Here is an 18,992-nt window from a genome sequence, read left to right on the forward strand (position 1 = left end):
CTTTCATACTATGCCGATGACACCCTATAGACACCGGACCCCCCTCCCCGTCATTTTCCCCGCTGTGGTAATTGACAATACAAGCGTCATTCAACATCACCGTATGAACATGGAGCCTCGTCTCCGCTCCGAGTTGCCTTGGTCTACACTATTCTTTCGATACGACATGGACGTCAAAGTCTGTTGTTTTGAGAGAAGATGTGTGCGCACGTTAAAGTACTTTCAAGAAATTCGTCACGAAGTCTGGAGTGTTTAGAAGATAAAATACAACGTGACGTCTGCATGGTTTTACACTTACCAGGTACTTTTGATGAGGTACTGGTCCGTCGGAACGACAGTAAATTGAACGATTTCAAATTGGATTACACGAAACCTTAATCTAACAGACGTCCCAAAAATTGACTTTTACGACAAGACCTGCCGGTTTTTACGGAAAGGGTTGATGTAGAGGATGTCTGGGTATAGATGGCCAGACATCACGGCCTGCGGAAATAGAACTCAGAAAAAGAATCTGGTTGACAAAGACGAGGCGGTATACAATAACGGTCTATTTTGCATCTTGTTTGTTCATGCCCGAAGATGATTTGTAAATTTCGTTTGCTTTTGCCACCGCCGTTTGCTTTGCCATTCTTACGATAATAGAATTAAACGAGTCTTGAGTGGCCAAGAGACACAACATATGTCCGCGGAAACTCGAAATTAATGCCGTATTAACATACGAAAATTGGTCGACAACCTGGACTTATTAGCGGAGGGAGTCGGTCGGACAAGTGTGCACCTAGAACGGCTTCTGAAGGGTCACCAAATGTCAATTTCAACGAAGTTGTTCATCTCTCCATTTACTTTCATTTGTGTTCGTTTCTCATTTCACGTGTGTGCATAGCTTGTATCTGCTTATGTCAATGTTTATCTGTATATGTTTGTTCGTGAGCTCTGCTAATCAGTTTCGAGGAGGCCGCATTGCTTACACCACGGCTTCCCTTTGAGTCTGTTTTCTCGACAAAGTCAGAACAGGTGAGCAAATAAAAGAAACCAATCTCGATACATCTGTTACTGCTGCGCAGTTCTTTTTATTTCTCTGTGGCGGGGGCAAACAACAGTCACTTGCTAAATACTTCAATTTCCCCTTGTTTATGCACACTATTTGATCCAATTTTCGGCTCGCCTTTTCTTGATTAACTGTCTGACGTTAGAAATCACAACGAAATGACAAAATGGCGCTGCACGAAAGGGGCCGAGAGTGTTCCAAACATTGCGCGTGGGGGATACACCTAAACGCTAGGCTGAAAATTTCACATCCTTTTTTTCCTTCGAGATTGTAGAAAAATAGTGCTGGCAGATTTAATTATTTTAAAAATATCGTAAATTGAAGCCAGATTAAAGGAAAGCATCGGTGCAGATTTTACAAACGCAAATTTTGGAAATGGACTTTCAAAACAAGTGTCGATTTTAAGAGCGACTGTGAATCAACTGAAAACTCAACTTCCTGCCCTTCAATAGGTGCAAAATCGATCTCTTTAACAATTCGATCGTTCACAGAATGCGATTGCAGATCAAAGAAGTATTTGTAACGATTTAAATTTCAGGTCACAGAGATGCATGTATACCACAGTGGAAATCCGGTCACGACATGCGACCTGTGACCTGCGACTTCAAAACTGTGACCTGCGTCCTGCGAGTTTGAAACATACGACCTGCGACTTCGGTATTTAGACCAAGCACAGTCCCTCCACTCCCTGGTGGAGGGACTGTGGACCAAGGTGTAACCTGCGACTCCACAACAGCGACCTGCGTCCTGCGTGTTTGTCAAAGTGCGACACATTCTTGATTTGTTCGCACCATTGCTCTGAACACGAGCCCGAAAAACACGAGGGACACCATTGCACTGTATTAAAACAGCCGGTTTAGGGTTTACCGCATTCTCGCGACCAGAGCATAATTTTCGCACCGCTGGCCTACGCAAAAATCGGCCAGCGAAAGAATTCAACCAGCGATAGAAGTGCACGAAGGTGTGACGGTAGAGAATTCCACAAACGAAGAGCACAAATTTATTTTCCTTCTTACGAAAGGCAAACTGATCTGAAATAATGCAATAGCAATAGGGTTTTAAACGTCTACATCAGAGTTAGTTTCTGGAACTTTTCTGCCCACATGATCTAAAATATTATATACACACAAAAAATAATATGTGCATATTATAGTATGTACATATTAGGCTTAAACACTGAAAATAGGATTGTAGGAGGGTTAATGATGTCCTGTTTTACAGTTTTAACTCGCGTTATCTATAAAGAAAGTCGGTCACTGGCTATTCATGGTTAGCAAATATGTTTGCACTTCTGTCAATATCAGTATTATTTTAACTGCTTTACTTTGCATATGTTATTTGTGTAGACAAATGTAGTCAGAAGTAAACCAGTAAGAATATTTTTATTTTTCCAACTGAACAAAAGTTGGATCATTCGATTTTTTGACGAAAAAGTAAAAATTAAATTAGACGAAAAGATGGCAACTTCCGATGATCAATCACTGGAGAATTGGAACAAAACTGGAAATGTTAGAAAATGAACGACAATAACTGAAAATTCTAATGTTTGCAATGACACTGACGCAGTTATGATACAGGGGGGGGGGACAACTGATGAATTAAACAGACAGCTAGATGGTTATACCACAGTGAAATGAGGATAAATACCAGAGATATCTGAAAATCAAAAGGTTTGTCGATAACATAAGGAAAGAAGCGAGGTAAGGCAGACGAAGAATATCTAAAATAATTTGAAATTATAATATAAACATATAAATGCCTATCACGTAGCATATTATTTTCCATGCATTAACACGGACTGTCAACATTTCCGTCATAAAATTGTCTCTCCAGATGAAAATGAGTGAACTGGTGTGTACATGAATTGAGTTTTGCCAGACTTGGTGAACGATTTACCAAACGAAAGCAATGGCTTATCAATTGAACGATGTTGTGCGTTAAATCTCCTTTCAACGTTTTACCCTTTGAGCGCTGTAATTTTCTCCCACCAAAATTTGGTGCAAAATTTTACCAATTGTATGAATTTTCTGTAATTTGTTGATAATTTTGGACCAAATCGACATCACATTTTATTGGCTACAGGTTTTTCCCAAAATTTTGCAAAAATTGGAGAAAAATTGACTGGGGTTTATTATATAAAGGGGACAAATAGACTTTGGCGCTCAAAGGATTAAAGTTCACGCAAGACGCCTCCGATTTAATACCTCAGTGTTAGATTGGAGGCGTCTTGCGTGAAAACACCATGAAACGTTACGAGTTGTTGTCGCATGTCGCAGTTGTGAAGTCGCAGGTCGCAGTTTGACAAACATGCAGGACGCAGGTCGCTGTTGTGAAGTCGCAGGTTACACCTAGGTCTAAATGCCGAAGTCGCAGGTCGCATGTTTCAAACTCGCAGGACGCAGGTCGCAGTTTTGAAGTCGCAGGTCGCATGTCGCATGTCGTGACCGGATTTCCATAGTATGTATACCACAGTGGCATTTTGTGAAGTCTTGCCCTGGCGTAACGTAGTGGTTGCGTTCCCAGTGGACATATCCGAGCGTGCGCATTCGGGTCTCAAGACCATTGAAGCCAGGAATTTGCTGGCGTCTTGGTTTTCTCGCAGTTGACAGGTGTGTGTTCCTAAGGGTTGTGGTTGTCCCCTCCAGGAAAGACCTACCTGTAGCGATCTCACAAGGTCATCGTTGATTAAGCGACGTGAGAAGGCGCCTTCATAAAACATACCGTAGACCAGTGGTACGCCAGGATGCATAAATGACGTGGTTAATGTCGTAATTTCTCCGGGGCGCCGACAGAGGACCAGATAGATCGATTCTCTTTGAACCTCACCGGAAATGTATTGGCTTCTGTTTTGGAGTGAAAAAAGAGGACCAATATTTATAGGTCCATAGCTAAACACGTTTCTGTGAATTTAAGGTAGGCAAACACTGGAATTCCACCGAAAGAAAGTTTTTAAACAGTCACATATTTCACTAATCCTTCTGTAAAAACATTTCAGCTCGAGCTGTTCCTCCAAACTTAATCGAATAACTACAAGATGCGACCAAAGTATTTCCAAACACGGTTTGTTTGCTATACTATAGGTGTCAGTCTGTGTTTTCACTTGTCATCGGAGCATTCATTGAGAAAGAGAAAACGACTAAAATATAGCTTTATTCTCAGAATAAAACTCGTGATGGTGTCTCAAGTACCGAACTTTGTTGTGACGGAGAACACTTGATTTCGACTGAAGGTATGACGTCAATGAATCGCACAACTCTGCGACCCTCCTTCCTGAAATGAAAATTTTAAGCAAGAAACCAATGGGCAGAAGACTTATGGGCGAAAATGATATTGTTGTAGTTATAAGCTCAAAACTTGACCCTAAATAACAGTTTTTGAGGTCCATAGTCTTTTGGTAATAGGGAAAACGATTATGTAGTTGAACAGATTTCACCGGTGACGTTTCGTGTATCTATCCGTACAAGTCGTCATGGGTGGGCGATCGATTTTGAAAAATACTGTGATCGTAACTCAGTTACATCCATTAGGTAAGCGATAATTTCTGCAAGGTGAATTTTGAATGGGATCAGTTAGACCAAAGAACAGAGTACACGTGTTATCGGTAACCCGGATGATCGAATTTTTCTCCTCGTTCTACCCCTGTTTTTCTTTTCTTTTGGGTCATAGTGAGCTGCAAACGCTCCTAACGGACCGACGTACGACACCAATTTTCGAAGCCTTGATACAGGAAAAGTACGTAATGATAAGTTCAAGAGTATACAGTTGAAAATAATGAATGTCGAAATTCGCTGTAACGCTATGCATTTACTGCCAATTTCGCATAAAATCAACTTTTCCCCAAACAGGTCAGTCCTTCAGGGGTGCTACAACGCACAAATAATCCTAAAACACACTACATTGCAAACGACGACGTCACTTTTTTAAGTAAAAAATAATACAAAAATAGAGGTTAAATTGGTAGTTTTGAGGAAAACGATGATGGAGAACAACAATTGACCTTGACGTTAGTTTCATTCATGATTTAAACTGTCAATTTATCATACAGTAGTTCCACATTGCACACAAAAACACTTCAAAAATTGGGACGGAAGACTGTGTATACCTGTACACGAGAAAATCTCCTTCCTATTTTTACAATACAATACATTCAATTTACTGTATAGTGAGCCTGTTTCCACTCGAGCACTCGCCGTTTGGTTTCTCAGCTTTTATTGAAATAACTTCTTCCCCATCGCATTTTAAATGATTGACCTTGGCGACAGGGAGTTCGCGTGATCCTTACTACTGAGTAGGGCCACCTGTTGATTTAGTCGAGTAGCCTGCATTATAACACTAGAGGGCGTACCAACGGACCCGTGTCCATAATTGGCTGTACACAAGATAATAGCCCCGAGTCGAGTCTCTGTGGACACTGCAATGGCATGATCAACAACCATGCATGACAGTAAACGGTTTTCTAAAACTCTCAAAGGAGATAACGCACCACCGCTCCACGACACAACTTTACTTTTAGACTTCTATTTTTTTTAGAAACTCACATCGGAGTGAATACATTTACGCACCCATCGCTATTAAATTATTACATTTATTAATAATCAAGACGCAAACTTTCAATCGATCATTCAGTCAATCCAGAATGGTAAAATTAATAATTAATTAAAAATACCAAATGAATTCTCAATATAAAAGTGAGATGATTACATAGATACAATATATATGTGTTCCATCTTTAACACTAATCATTTTCAAAACAACTGAGAAATTTGAATTGTTATGGCCGAGTTCAATTCATCAATGGGGGTATGAAATATTCAAATTAATAACAAACATTGTTTATTTATGTAGCCTAAATATCAATAAAACATGATTAATGATGCTGATTTGAAAGTACATTATGAAAAAATAAAAAAAAGGGGGGGGGGAGGCAGAAAGGGTCATACAGTGCGTAGTCTGCAAAGAAGCCATTTTCAAGATTTGACCCCCCTTCTACTCAGAAGTTTACTTAGCTTTTTACAAAGTATAGAATCAAAAAAGGCAGAAAACAATTTTGTTTGCAAGAATGCAAGAGCAATTCTTTGAGAAAGAAGACAATTTCACCAGGGCATTGCTGTATAACCCTTTTGTTGCCTACAGCAAAGGTATACCGTCATTGAGGATAGCGTGACGAAACTGTGAAGTCAAAGACCTTCAAACTTTAAAAACTGCTGTGGTACTCAACCTGAAAGGGTCAGTTTCATCCCTGATACTCAGGAGTATGAATCAAAGTCAAGGGGTATTACAATAAGTGATTTTATTTAATCCAGGAAATTAAAAAAAAAACTGTACTCAGTCAAAATTGTGAGCTACTTTTGACTTCCATGGAATGGATCTCTTGCAGTGCAATAGGTCTTATTCAAAATGTGTCAGTTAAATCATTAATGTGCAAATTTGTTTGAAATTTTTGACAAGATTTGGAAAAGTATCACCCAAGGGAACTGTGAAATCTCAACTTTATAATCATCGACTTTAATGATTGAAACAATAGATATTAGAGGTCAAAGCATGCTACCTAAAAGTGTGGTAATATAAAACATAAACAAATTTAATGTTGTATATTGAAACAATAAATATTAGAGGTCAAAGCATACTACCTCAAAGTGTGGTAATATACAACATAAACAAATTAAGTGGGTGATTTTGTTAGTTACACAGCTATGATTGCAATCAATGTTTGTTAGAATGTTCAGTGATCAAATCAAAAAAACATATTCCTCATTCCTAAATGAAAATAGTCCTGCGTGTCCTTTTGTAACAGAGTGATATCAAAAGAAAATCATCACCAAACTTTGGAACATCCAATGATTTTCAAAAGCAGGTGGATCTGTAATCAGGAAAATGGGGTTAAAGGTCATAGAATGACTGACTCATATGACCTCTCATTCATAACAATACCATCAATACTTGCCCACTGATTGTACACAAACACTCAGATTGGTGTGAAATATACAATTTTATTCAAACGACTATCATAGTTAAATTACAACTACTGTCAATTAGATATCTTACAGCTTATGTCATAAAAAGGGTGCAAGAAGTTGAAACCTTGGAAATCTCTTTCATAATGTAGAGAATAATTTTGGAAAGAAGTCAAAACCAGAGCAGAATATTGAAAAAAGAGGTAGGTTCAATATTTCAGAAAGGCAGGTGATACAACTTTTTACATTAATTGGGCGGTTATCTATTACTGTGATTCTTGAACCTACATCACAGTAATATCATGCTGAAAAGGTTAAAGGTCATTTTTTTCAGACGTTATGCCCAGAAGTTCACGTTCCATAAAAATACATAACGATTCTGACTGTATTCAGATAGTTGCAAACTGTATTAAAATTATTGCAAAATATTTTCAGTATTTTTTACGAGAGGACTGAACGTGCGATTGGAAACCACTCGTGTACGGAGAATGTGAAACTTTCTGTGCGGTACTTTACTGAAACTGAAACTTTTTCATCTGTTAAAGACAGTCCATGATGCATATTGTGAAAGCTGTGATTAAAACATCAACTTGAATTTGAGAATGCCACCAGCTTAACCCTTTGAACCCAGCTTGGAAAAAAATATCCATATGTCATAGGTCACCAGGAGGTCAGGGTGCAAAGGCTCAAAGCAGTGGCTTTGTCATGGAGTGGGTTTGGAGATGAAAAGTGGCATCAAAAATTCAGATTTCAAATCAAGTATTTACATTTGAATACATTACTGTGATGAAGTTGGCATGACCTTTCTTGGTCTTTGACCCAATTTCCTGAAGGGGTCAAATTCCGCTGATGTCAAATTTTGATTACAAAAGGAAAAAAATACATTGATTATACTTCCAACGGCATATAGCTTTAAATTCATATTGTCCCCTAATACTGCCAGCTTAACTTATGAAAATCATCCACACTGGTATGTTTTCAACAGATTTCTACAAAAATTACAACCTTTTCTTCGTTTCTTTGATCCATTCTGTTCATCAAATCAGGACACCGTACACATTTGTCGTATCTATTATTATTTCAAAGTAGAGAGCCCTTCAAATAGTTTACTCAAGTTCACTTCAGAGTATGCGTTCTGCTTCATTTTATCGTCCACAGTTTTCTTTAACTTTTTGTACTGATCTCTGTAAAGCTTGACGATGTTCTTGGCATAGTCTGAAAAAAGGAAAATAAACTTATTCAAGGAAAGACTGTTCTTGACTGAGATACATCTGATGATGAATACCCTCAATAGTTTTTTCTCTACAGCCTAGTTGCAAGTTATTGTTGGTAACATTTTAATATTGAAAGTATAACACAAGATTTTAGAGGCTGCCTGCAGCTGTCTTGCAAGGTTGTCTGTTATTGGTCCATTTCATTATCTTTCATTGTTATGTTTCATTGTTCCACCAATCTGTGCATTTGTTTATCAGGCATGTAGAGATCCTACTAAACAATGGCATTGGATCTTCCAACATGCAGCAGATCAACCCAGCATTTCATGTTTTCATTTTTGCAAACACACACTTACACTTGGCTGGTTTTTTTGAACAGAGACATCCATCCGAGTTTGTGAACAGATCTAGTTACGAAGTTTCACAAAACAAATTCTTACAACCATCAGATTTTGTAACAACAATCATGTTTATCAATTTTGTATCAACATATGTTTATCAGGTTTTGTAAACAAACTTACATTTATCCGATTCAGGAAGATGACGCTCTGCTCTTTCGACATCAAAGATGTATTGCAGAAACGAAAGTTGTAAGTATAATTGTCTGTCTGTATACTGTAAGAGACAAAAAGTAGAAAAGAACACCTATAAATGAGAAATACAAAATATACCCCTCTTTCTTAACCCTTTCACCACCATGGTTTGGCCCAAACCCATTGTTACAAATGGTGAATGTGGACCTGTTTACAGGGTATTGGGGTGGACAGGGTTAATTTTTTCCTTTCATTGCAGTTTTGATGCAACCATAGTTTTGCTATGTAAAAGTTGGACCCATATAATAAAAGGAAATTGGGGCGATGAAAGGTTTCAAAGCCTTCTCTCCTATCAGATGTGGTACATCTCCATTGTTATCAATGGGTTGGTTGGATCCATATACAGGGTATGGGGGTGAAAGGGGTACAGTACTGCCACAGATCACAATGATCCGGACTTTTCAAAAGCTAGAAGGATAAATTTGATTATAAATCCAGCAGCTTGTCTCTACATTCTCCTGTTTCCACTGTTCAGACCTTTTTGCGGCACACAACTTTTTAGTACCTAAAATCTACGCAGTACCTTTGTTTATTTCACATAGACCAGAGCAGGTTTATAATTGCCTATATTTTATAATTGCCTTTGTTTATTTCACATAGACCAGAGCAGGTTTATAATTGCTATTATATTAATCAGAATGCCTATGATCCATTTCATTAGCAAAGCAGGCGGGCACTGATGGTTTTATAGTTGTTTCATAATTACTTATAAATATTGCAAAGCATAGGATACAAAACAATATACATACAATCCTGGCTTCCACAAGGCTAAAAGTTAATCCAGATATGTGGCATTGCTGATGGAAAACACTGATCTTGATAAATAATGCCAACAGTTCATCACTGTGATATATTTCCTGTGAGAATTTGTCTGTACAAACAAATACAACCATATACGCAAACGATTCTGTATTTTTTCCAATTTGATAAATACACTTACTTCAGGTTTGACTACAGCTCTCTGGCACGCCATACAAACTAAACCTTGTCTCTGAAGATTTAACGGTACTTGTCTTGTCCTGTGTCCGCACGATGAATCTTCACACACCAACCATCCCTTGACAACACAAAGAGTAAAAATGTAAATCACCATGGCAACAGTGTTGCTATGGATACATATACTACAAAGAATGTTTTGGGGCATATGAAAATGTACGTAACCATTGCAAAAGCATCATCTTTTGATATGAAGCAAAGGTTTATCCAACATTTTTGAATTTTTTTTGTCCAAGTACTTTTACTGCACTTTGCTGTTTGTTGTTCCTTTTATTTGAGGGAGCTGTATTTACCTGTCGTACCAGTGAAATTTGGTTGATCAGCTGCCAGGGCTGGTACAATAAAATAACAAACACACCCATCATAAAACAAGTACAGCCTCTGTAATTGTAATGACTCTATTTTCTTGATAGCAATAGATTCTGGGCCAGCCCCACAACTCTCTTGAAACATTTTCTGTGATTGGTCCATTTTTTGACATTTCATCATCAAACTAATTCCTTTAACCAATGGTATTATGTCTTCTAATAAGCTTTGTGTCAACCTCAGTTTCTTAGTGGGTTAAAACATGTTGAAAAAGCCGATATCTGGCTGGTCAGTACAGCCTCCATAACTTGTCAGGTGTTTTCTCATCGTTTACAAGACAGTTGAAGTATTGACAGAAATTCAGCTGTCAACAACAAGAGCATATCTCAAGACACACCGTACACAGGCCTCATTGACAAGCTAAATACCAGGGATTTCACTATGCTCGAGGGAGTTCACCGAGAAACAACGGATGACAACACTGAACTCAATTGCCAAAAGTGTAAAAGTTCAACAACTTGCCCTTTAGCCCTGTCAGAAAGACACATTGGTATGCCCAAAACTCTTCCCAGTGGTACAGCTGGGCAAATACACTTGAAAATAGGGGTGACAGGGTTAAAGAGAAACCGATACAATCATAACAACCCTGTTTATTTAATCTAATATAATTTCAGGGGCTGTATTTAAACAGATATGTAACCTAATATTTCTTTTAATCAGACTTTTAACACATCTACTTACCGAGTAGTATTTCTTTACGTATTCCCTCATGGTAGCTGTTAATTTATTCATGATTCTTTTAAGATAATCAACAGGTTTATCTTTACATTCGCTGTTTGTGCAGTGGTCCAGACTGCATTGGATTGCTGTTCCCTGCGGAGCAAAGAAAAAAGTAAACGACAAGAAAGCGACGATTAAATTTCAGCCACAAACTTAATTTCCTGCCATCCTAACATTTACAATTTTAAAAGCAAATTATGAAGTCAAGCAGGAGATGTATGTCTCTACGTATCAAGGTTATCGTCTTGATAATAGAGGAATCCATTAGTTTAATTTGATGGGCCCACACATGTAGAAGATTGGGTTGAAGTATTAATTTTCCATTGACAATACATAATTTGATACACTTGTTGAGTATCTGCAAGTTTAAACAAAGTTCCCGGATAGTATTCAGAAATGTGGGTAACTTGCACTTTTAATTTTATTTTATTCAAACTTTTATGCCGGGGAGGGAGGGGGTTAGGGAGGGGATGGGGGGGGGGTTAAGCATCTGTCACCAAGCATGGTTGAAGTTATTGAAAATATCACGCATGGTGTGCAGTAGGCAATAGTTGCTTATTTCAGTGACAAGTGAAAAAAAAAACCCACCAAGCCTTTGACTGACATATCATCAGTCACTTCAAAACAAGTACACATTGAATGGAAACTATCTTTAGGTAAATTAATAAGTAAACAAATTAATTAATTCATAAATAAAATCTTCCAGATAAAGTATCTATCACACTATTGCCAGTACAGAGTACATGTGTGCGGTATCTGGGAGCTACACTGAGATACGTCATGAGCATACGACAAGACTGGCAAAAAAATTCAACTTATTATTAAAAAGGGATTTAAAAAATACACAGAACATATGTCACATTTTGTGTTGTAATTCTGATGAAATATTACTTGAATCACAGCTGTAAACGTTTAATAATATTTTAATTCTTATTTTTTGTTGATAAATAATATAAAGTATGTTTTCTTTTTCTTATTTCTAAAATATGTTGAAACACAAAGAATTAACCTTGCCTACAATTCAGATTGTATATAATACTCAATGATTTTGCTGACAATGGAATTCTAGTTAAAATCAAATTCAGTCATCAACGATGGAATCGCACATAAAACACAAACAGTCTGTGTTGTCAAGTTGAAAACTGACACAGAAGACAAAACTATTTTACACAAAGAACAAACAACAGAAAACAAATCAAAATTTACAGCTAAACAGTGCTTTCACCATAAATCTGAATCCAATGTCGGAAAATCACCTGCATGAGTAATCACAACATCAGTTGGCGATGGAATTAAAAGATCACTTACGCTGCCACTGAACACACTATCCAGAATTATCTCCTTGCCACATTTACAATTAAATTTAAACCGGTCACAATCTTTGTACTTTTCCTCGTCAGCTAGCTGTGCTTCGTATCCGTGCAGGGCCTCCGCTTCCTCTTCCCGCTGACGGATTGAGTGTCGGTAACCGGACGCGTCCAGACCTAGATAGGGAAACCAAAGTGTGGGAAATGAAGGGAAAATTGATAGCTTGGGTAACAATTAGAATGTGTGGAAGCAAGAAAGCTACAATTTAATACTAGTAATTGGTCGGACAAACTGATGTACAATTATCAATATCACGCAATTCTTGATAACTTGAGGATTTCCTCAAAGCAGAATGCTTTGGTAACAAATTTCAAAGAAAAGATTCTCAGAAAGTAAACAATTATGGTTAAAATGATTTGACATGTTTCAAAAAATTACAATTTTACGTCTTGTTTTTAAATAATATTTTTTCACATTTTACTGACAATTTAAATTATATAGATTGATGAAATTTATAGTAATTTTTTTCAACTCTAAAATTTGCACCATGATCCCAGATTTAAATTCTTTATGCTGACAAAGTTTAGTTGAAGTTCCCTTGGGCAGAGCAGGGTTAAAAGTTTAAACTTAATTGTCAAGAGAAATACCTTATAAATAAGTAAATAAATATAAACAAGGTAAATATATGGAAAAGTTGATTTTTTAGGTGAAAAACTGACTAAATAAATAAATAAATAAATACATAAATAAATAAATAAATAAATGATTAAACAAACAAGAACAATATATGCAGCAGATGATATTTCAACTGCATTGCAAAAACCAATGTTGTTTCCATGTTTATTACAGTATGAAGTCAATACAAGAGTGGCCTGCACTTGAACTTTTGCAGATTTTTGATTTCTTAACGGTCAATTCAAATTACCCTGTACTAAACAACACGTGTAAAAGGTAAAATTTTCTCACAATCAAACAAAACACTTGAGTCAGCGGTGTGTCAATTTGGCTCTGAGTGCACACTGAGTGGACAGAACTTACCCAAACACTCTGCGATATGAGCAGCGTCAGTGCCATCGATAGGATCACAGAGACGAGACACAACGGGATGAACTTGTTGTGCCAGGTAATATTTACAGTCTATCTTTAGATTATCTTTCTTATCAAGTTCACCTGGATGGTAGGCACGCTGACTGGCTGGTAAGTTGGAACCATCCTGTATGGGTCAGAATTCAGTACACGTGAGGATACATCATAAATATTGGGTGATTGGTGTTAGATTACAACTACTCCATAGATGCCAAATTATAAACGTTATTTGAAAGGGATTTGATCAATACCAATGCACGTCACAAAGATTTATTTTCCAGTCAATTTATCAGTATAATGCCTTGATCATTATCGATGATCGAAGAGACAAAGAAAGGTACACCATACACATCTTGATAAACGGACAAGTGAATAGTAATGGCTCTTATCTCTCATCAAGTGAGGATGGCTACCCCCTGGATATATACCACCTTGACACAGTTTGCATTAGTGTAAGTGACAGGGTTAGGGTAAGTGCTGTGCTCTCCCTGGCCTTTCAAAATTGTTAGTACATTTACGAATTTGGTTCAAAAAATATTAGTAAGCAAAAATCATGTAATGCTGAGCCTGCCAATATTCAACAAGAAATATTTAAACCAGAAAAACAAGAATGACAAAAGTAATTAAGGTCCGAAATTTTAGGTACTATCAACTTTAGCAACATGCATAGCTGAAAGGCAGCTAGCCCCTCTTAGTTTGACCATAGACGCTCTTCCTCCCCTCTACTGACGGTCTTCCTCCCCTCTACTGTCTATGGTTTGGAGAGTTCCGTTAATATGTAACAGTTCATAAACAACTCCCCTCTACTGACGGTCTTCCTCCCCTCTACTGTCTATGGTTTGGGCAGTTCTGTTAATATGTAACAATTCATAAACAACTCCCCTCTACTGACGGTCTTCCTCCCCTCTACTGTCTATGGTTTGGGCAGTTCTGTTAATATGTAACAGTTCATAAACAATGACAGGAAACGACTCAAGATAAGTGGAGTTTGCCTGTCACTCCTGCACACATGCAGAAATTCCCTTTTTCTTACCTCATTTGCACATTTTTGACACTGATGTGTTCATTTGAACAAATTCACATCTCAACCCCTACATCTACCTGTACACCAAATACTGAGACGTTAGCTTTGGCAGTATGGGAGCCTTTGTGTGTGACGGACATACATCCGCACATACCCACAAATATACAGACATGCAAATCAATTCAGCTTATACGATAACCTCACATTGGTATACCAAATGTGAGTAAAAAGCACTTCTGGTACTCAGTGAATGATTTTAAGAGGATAGAAATGATGATTTCATTATAGACAAAGGCAAATTCCTTTTTAGCTTTTTTTGACAATGAACACTGATATTTTGATAAGAATTGTCAAAAGATCCTTTGCATAACACAGTACATCATGGATCATGAATGCTTGTAAAATTGAAATTTCTTCCTTGTCTCAATAAAGTGTGTCATTTTGGTCAACCGGCCCATGAATGTTATTCGATTAATCAATCTTTATTATTACTTGATTTCTCAGTGGTTGATGATTATCTATTAATATATTAAGTGGTCATTAATATTATCAGTGTTTGCAAAAGTTCTAGATGCTAGAAAATCTGTCCCCTGTTTTTCATATTTAGAAAGCTCTGTTACCTTGAAAGTATGCATGTCATCCATGGGGTACTAGGTGGTGCCTCTATAAGCTGCAGTTATTATGCCATGTTCAGCTCTAAACTTCTTTTAAGAAAACCACTGATCAGAACATTTGGCAGTCTGTGGTTTCGCACAAATTTTATCTCGTTTTAATTGCAAATTTTAGTGCGGAAATTGTAATTGGTGATCCTGCTGCTGTTTTCCTAGGGACAGTTACATTTTTCTGATTTTTAAAATGCTGCAGATGATCGTCATTTTTTTGGTCTTGATAAACTTTCGTCGTGCGATTGTGCAAAGCATAGTCTCTGGAGCGTCAAAGAAAACTATCAGTATTCATAACATTTGCTGAGACAGTTTCTTGTAAAATATTTTGAAGGAAACCTATCAAAATTGGTAGGTTCACTGAAAACTTGAATCTGCATATCGTCAAATGACAAATCTATGACAACTAAGATTTCTGGCTCACTTCTACCTCCCTGCACAGACTAACACTTTGTGGTACGTCGTTCAACCATCTGAACCATGCCCAGTCTAGACTGTTGTTCGACTGTCTTTCAGGCTGACTGTTCTTGATCTCTTCTTGGCGGTTTCATTGTTTCCAATTTTTAATATCAGTTACCGTTTTTATCCCTAACTTTCTTTCCGAGCTGAGGATACTAGCCATCTAAAGCCTTTGTAACTGCCCGCTTCCCTCGATCCGTCCATTCGGAAAGTTGACAGCATGTGAGTGTTTGGGTGTCTCGAAACTACCGTAATGCATGGCACACCAGTATCAAAGTACATGACCCGGGGATCTTGAAACCTTTTCGCGCATGCTCATGTTAGCACAGGTCAAAGTCCATTTCTAGCTAGTGTCGATGCGCCGATGATAGGGGCAGAGTAGGTTTTGAAAGACGAGATATGACAGTATTTCCCCAGGATTCACAATCTTAGCCGAAAATCAGGCTTCAAACCTAACAAAATTGTTCGTAAATGGCCGAACAGACATTTATTTTTTTTTGTACATTTTCATTTTTGTTCTTTCGTACATTTTCATTTTTGTTCGTAATTTACGAATGTTACGAGTGACAGCGAGAGCACAGAAGTGTCCTTGGGCCATATGTCCAGGGGGTAGCTGTCCTAGAGTGCCATCAGCCAACCCTAATCCATTGTAGGGTGTGAGGACAGTTACCCCTGAGACATAGTAAGGTCTGGGGTTGGTGATAGGGTTAGGGTAAGTCACCATTGTGCAATTGTCTCAGGGATAGATATCCTAGAGCGCCATCAACCAACCCTAACCCATTGTAGGGTCTGAAGACTGTTACCCCCTGGATATTTACTATCAGTATATAATTGTAACAAGGTGGGTGATAGGGTTAGGGTAAGTGTCAATAGGCCAAATATCCAGGGGGTAGCTGTCCTAGAATGTAATCAGCTAACACATAACCACTGTAGAGTGTGAGGACAGTCACCCCTGGTTATTTACCACTGGAATATACTTGGGACTACCGTTAGCGATTGGGTTAAGGTATGGGTCCATAGGCAAAATATCCAGGGGGTAGCTCTCCTAGCAGTTTCATATCACAATTTATAGACTCTTGCCTGATGATAAACAGTTTTGAAATCTTACCTCACAGATGATGTAGGAGATGGTGTCACCAGGTCCTAACTTCTTTCCTTGATGAGAATTCAACCACATTGCAACATTGACGTGAGGTAGACTCTTCTTATCAGGGTAATCCTGTGGAGCTTTTGTTAATGCCTGGTATCAATGTAAAAACATGTGATCATTAGTTTGACTTACACAGTTTACATTCTTCATATCTTAATTTTACAGTGGAACTAAATCTCATTTGAAACATTCTAGTCATACTTGATAGGGAAATAATCTGGTTAACATCAAAGTGCTGGCGAATAATAAAGAAATCAGAAATTTGCTGATGTCCTTAAAATACAAATTCCGGGTTCTTGCCACAATGTGTAAATATTTGTCAGATTCAACTGTTATCTACATGAATGCAACAACCCTTTCACTGAAATCCGGATGAGTATGGTAGGGAACATCTCCACACAAAGTAACAAAAAGTAGTTCATACGAATTAACTAAATAATCCGTAAGATCATCATGGAAAACTGTCAAGTGAATAAACAACAGATGTGTTTGCTACTTTGGTGTCAAAATCCTTCCTTGTGCTAACATCTGTTGGCAAGTGACAACAGAAAAAAATTCAAAGCTCGATCTTCAAGTGAACCGGATTTAACTCAAAGTCTGAGAAGTTTGCGACAAACCTTGTTAATTTCATACATCTTCCTCGGTATTTCATTATTGGCAACTTTTTCTCCGATCTCAACTAATTTAGCATGAATGTTTTCAACAATGGTTTCCCGGGATTCGGCCGATAAAATCTGACCAATCACGTAGCTGTGGAGAACAAAGTGTAAAAAGTGTGACAACTGGCATCATCGAAAAGAACAATGAAGAACGAGGTTGGAAATGTTTTAGAAACTGACCAATATGACTGTTTCAGATATCGTGGCTCATATCGCAGCATCCGTATGGGTTAAATTCCTGCGACTGTGATTTGTCAAACTGATTTTGTTTCATTTGGGGTAGATTAATCGTGGACTGGTCAATTGCTTCTATGCAAGTAGATATTAACAATGTATATAGCGATTGTTTGGCAAATTCTTTGCATATTTAAATGTTTGAGTGCTCTACGATATCACAAGTAAAAAGCATTTTCACAGACAAGTTGGGCAAAAGTTTTTAAATTCTGAACTCACTTGCCGACTTCTTTAGCAAGATCAGACCAGTCCCTCCTGACGATATCCAAACCTTTCAGTTCCTGTATTGTTGACATACTGCCATCCGCTTCCTTCTTGACTGCGAGGGCAGCATACCTGGGTGAATAAATACAAACACAGAATTCACAATTATAACAAAATTTTAATGTACTTCTTTTTTGAATCTTAAGACATGCTCATATTTTTATGGATAACCGTACAAATAATTTTACATATACTTGACATTTACACTAAAAAACTTTGCACCCCTGTACCTAAAATGAAAAAAATACTGGCCTACAGTTTTCACTTGTAGGTATGACAGCTTGACGAAAGACTTATGATTTTTTAAATGTTATTGCCATTTCCTTAACAGATCATCTAGAAATGCAGATTACACAAGGAAGCAAAGTTTTTCTAAAACTTACTTCTTCTTCTTCAGAAGCAGCATGGACTTGAAGACGCCATCAATGTCAATTTCTAACAAACGGTAAAGTTTATTGACTTCACTTTTTACCTGTGACAAAAAATTATCAGATAAAAGATTTTTAGAATCATCACATTCTATAAATAAAATGTCAGTGTCTTTTATTCAAAGTTTCTGCCATCAGGTTTTCCGTGATTGGTTCTACAAAGATCACATGATGCAACATATTGTAGCAACTTCTTTTTGCAACACCTTATCACATGGTATGATTCTGACCAATAGCAGCTTAGAACATTTTTATTTGCATATCACATGACAGAGACCACATCCTTGATAATTTTACCTTGTTGCCAACTTTGAAGACTTGTTCCAGATCAGTTGTGTTGGTGTTTATCATGATAGAATCAGTGTCGCCATAAATTACATCAAGATTCATCTGAAACAGATAACATGACATTTGTGAAAATCAAAGTTTTACAACAAAGCACAATATTTTGCTGTACAATTTTTATTTTCATTGGTTGCAAAATTGGAATTTTCAAGTACAGAAATAAAACACTAAAGAAACACGACTGATGTAGAGAAATGCAACTGATATACACTATTTCAATTTTGCCAAAATTGAGATGTTTTCCAATATTTCCCAATTTTTTTTCAAGAAAATATTTTTCACTGTCAGTTTAACCCTTTCATCACCATGGTTTGGCCTAAAACTATTGTTATCAATAGTGATCGTGGAGCCATTTACAAGGCATTGTCTGCTCTCTATTAGCTATTTCTAATAATAATTGCTTGAGTCAGTGGGCCTGTATACCAAACGACATGGAAAACTCCCATGTTCTTGTAGCACATTGATGTTTATGACACATCCGG

At 37.4% G+C, this 18,992-nt stretch overlaps 1 protein-coding gene across 1 annotated transcript in view; it reads right to left on the minus strand.

The window, feature by feature from the left end:
• Positions 1-7,018: 7,018 nt before the first annotated feature.
• The window catches only part of LOC139119242 (DNA polymerase alpha catalytic subunit-like), a 46,635-nt gene continuing 34,661 nt past the window's right edge, over positions 7,019-18,992 (minus strand). Inside the window, exons 28-38 of the mRNA XM_070682936.1 lie at positions 18,463-18,555; positions 18,121-18,209; positions 17,693-17,809; positions 17,198-17,330; positions 16,539-16,670; positions 13,238-13,412; positions 12,200-12,375; positions 10,853-10,984; positions 9,750-9,866; positions 8,738-8,831; positions 7,019-8,217 (exon numbers count right to left, since the gene is read on the minus strand). Of these exons, the coding sequence (XP_070539037.1) occupies positions 8,078-8,217; positions 8,738-8,831; positions 9,750-9,866; positions 10,853-10,984; positions 12,200-12,375; positions 13,238-13,412; positions 16,539-16,670; positions 17,198-17,330; positions 17,693-17,809; positions 18,121-18,209; positions 18,463-18,555 (1,398 nt within the window). The 3' untranslated portion in view covers positions 7,019-8,077. The remainder of the gene's footprint in view (positions 8,218-8,737; positions 8,832-9,749; positions 9,867-10,852; positions 10,985-12,199; positions 12,376-13,237; positions 13,413-16,538; positions 16,671-17,197; positions 17,331-17,692; positions 17,810-18,120; positions 18,210-18,462; positions 18,556-18,992) is intronic.

Source organism: Ptychodera flava, chromosome 19, assembly GCF_041260155.1.
Source record: "Ptychodera flava strain L36383 chromosome 19, AS_Pfla_20210202, whole genome shotgun sequence".
In the NCBI taxonomy this organism is placed as follows: domain Eukaryota; kingdom Metazoa; phylum Hemichordata; class Enteropneusta; family Ptychoderidae; genus Ptychodera; species Ptychodera flava.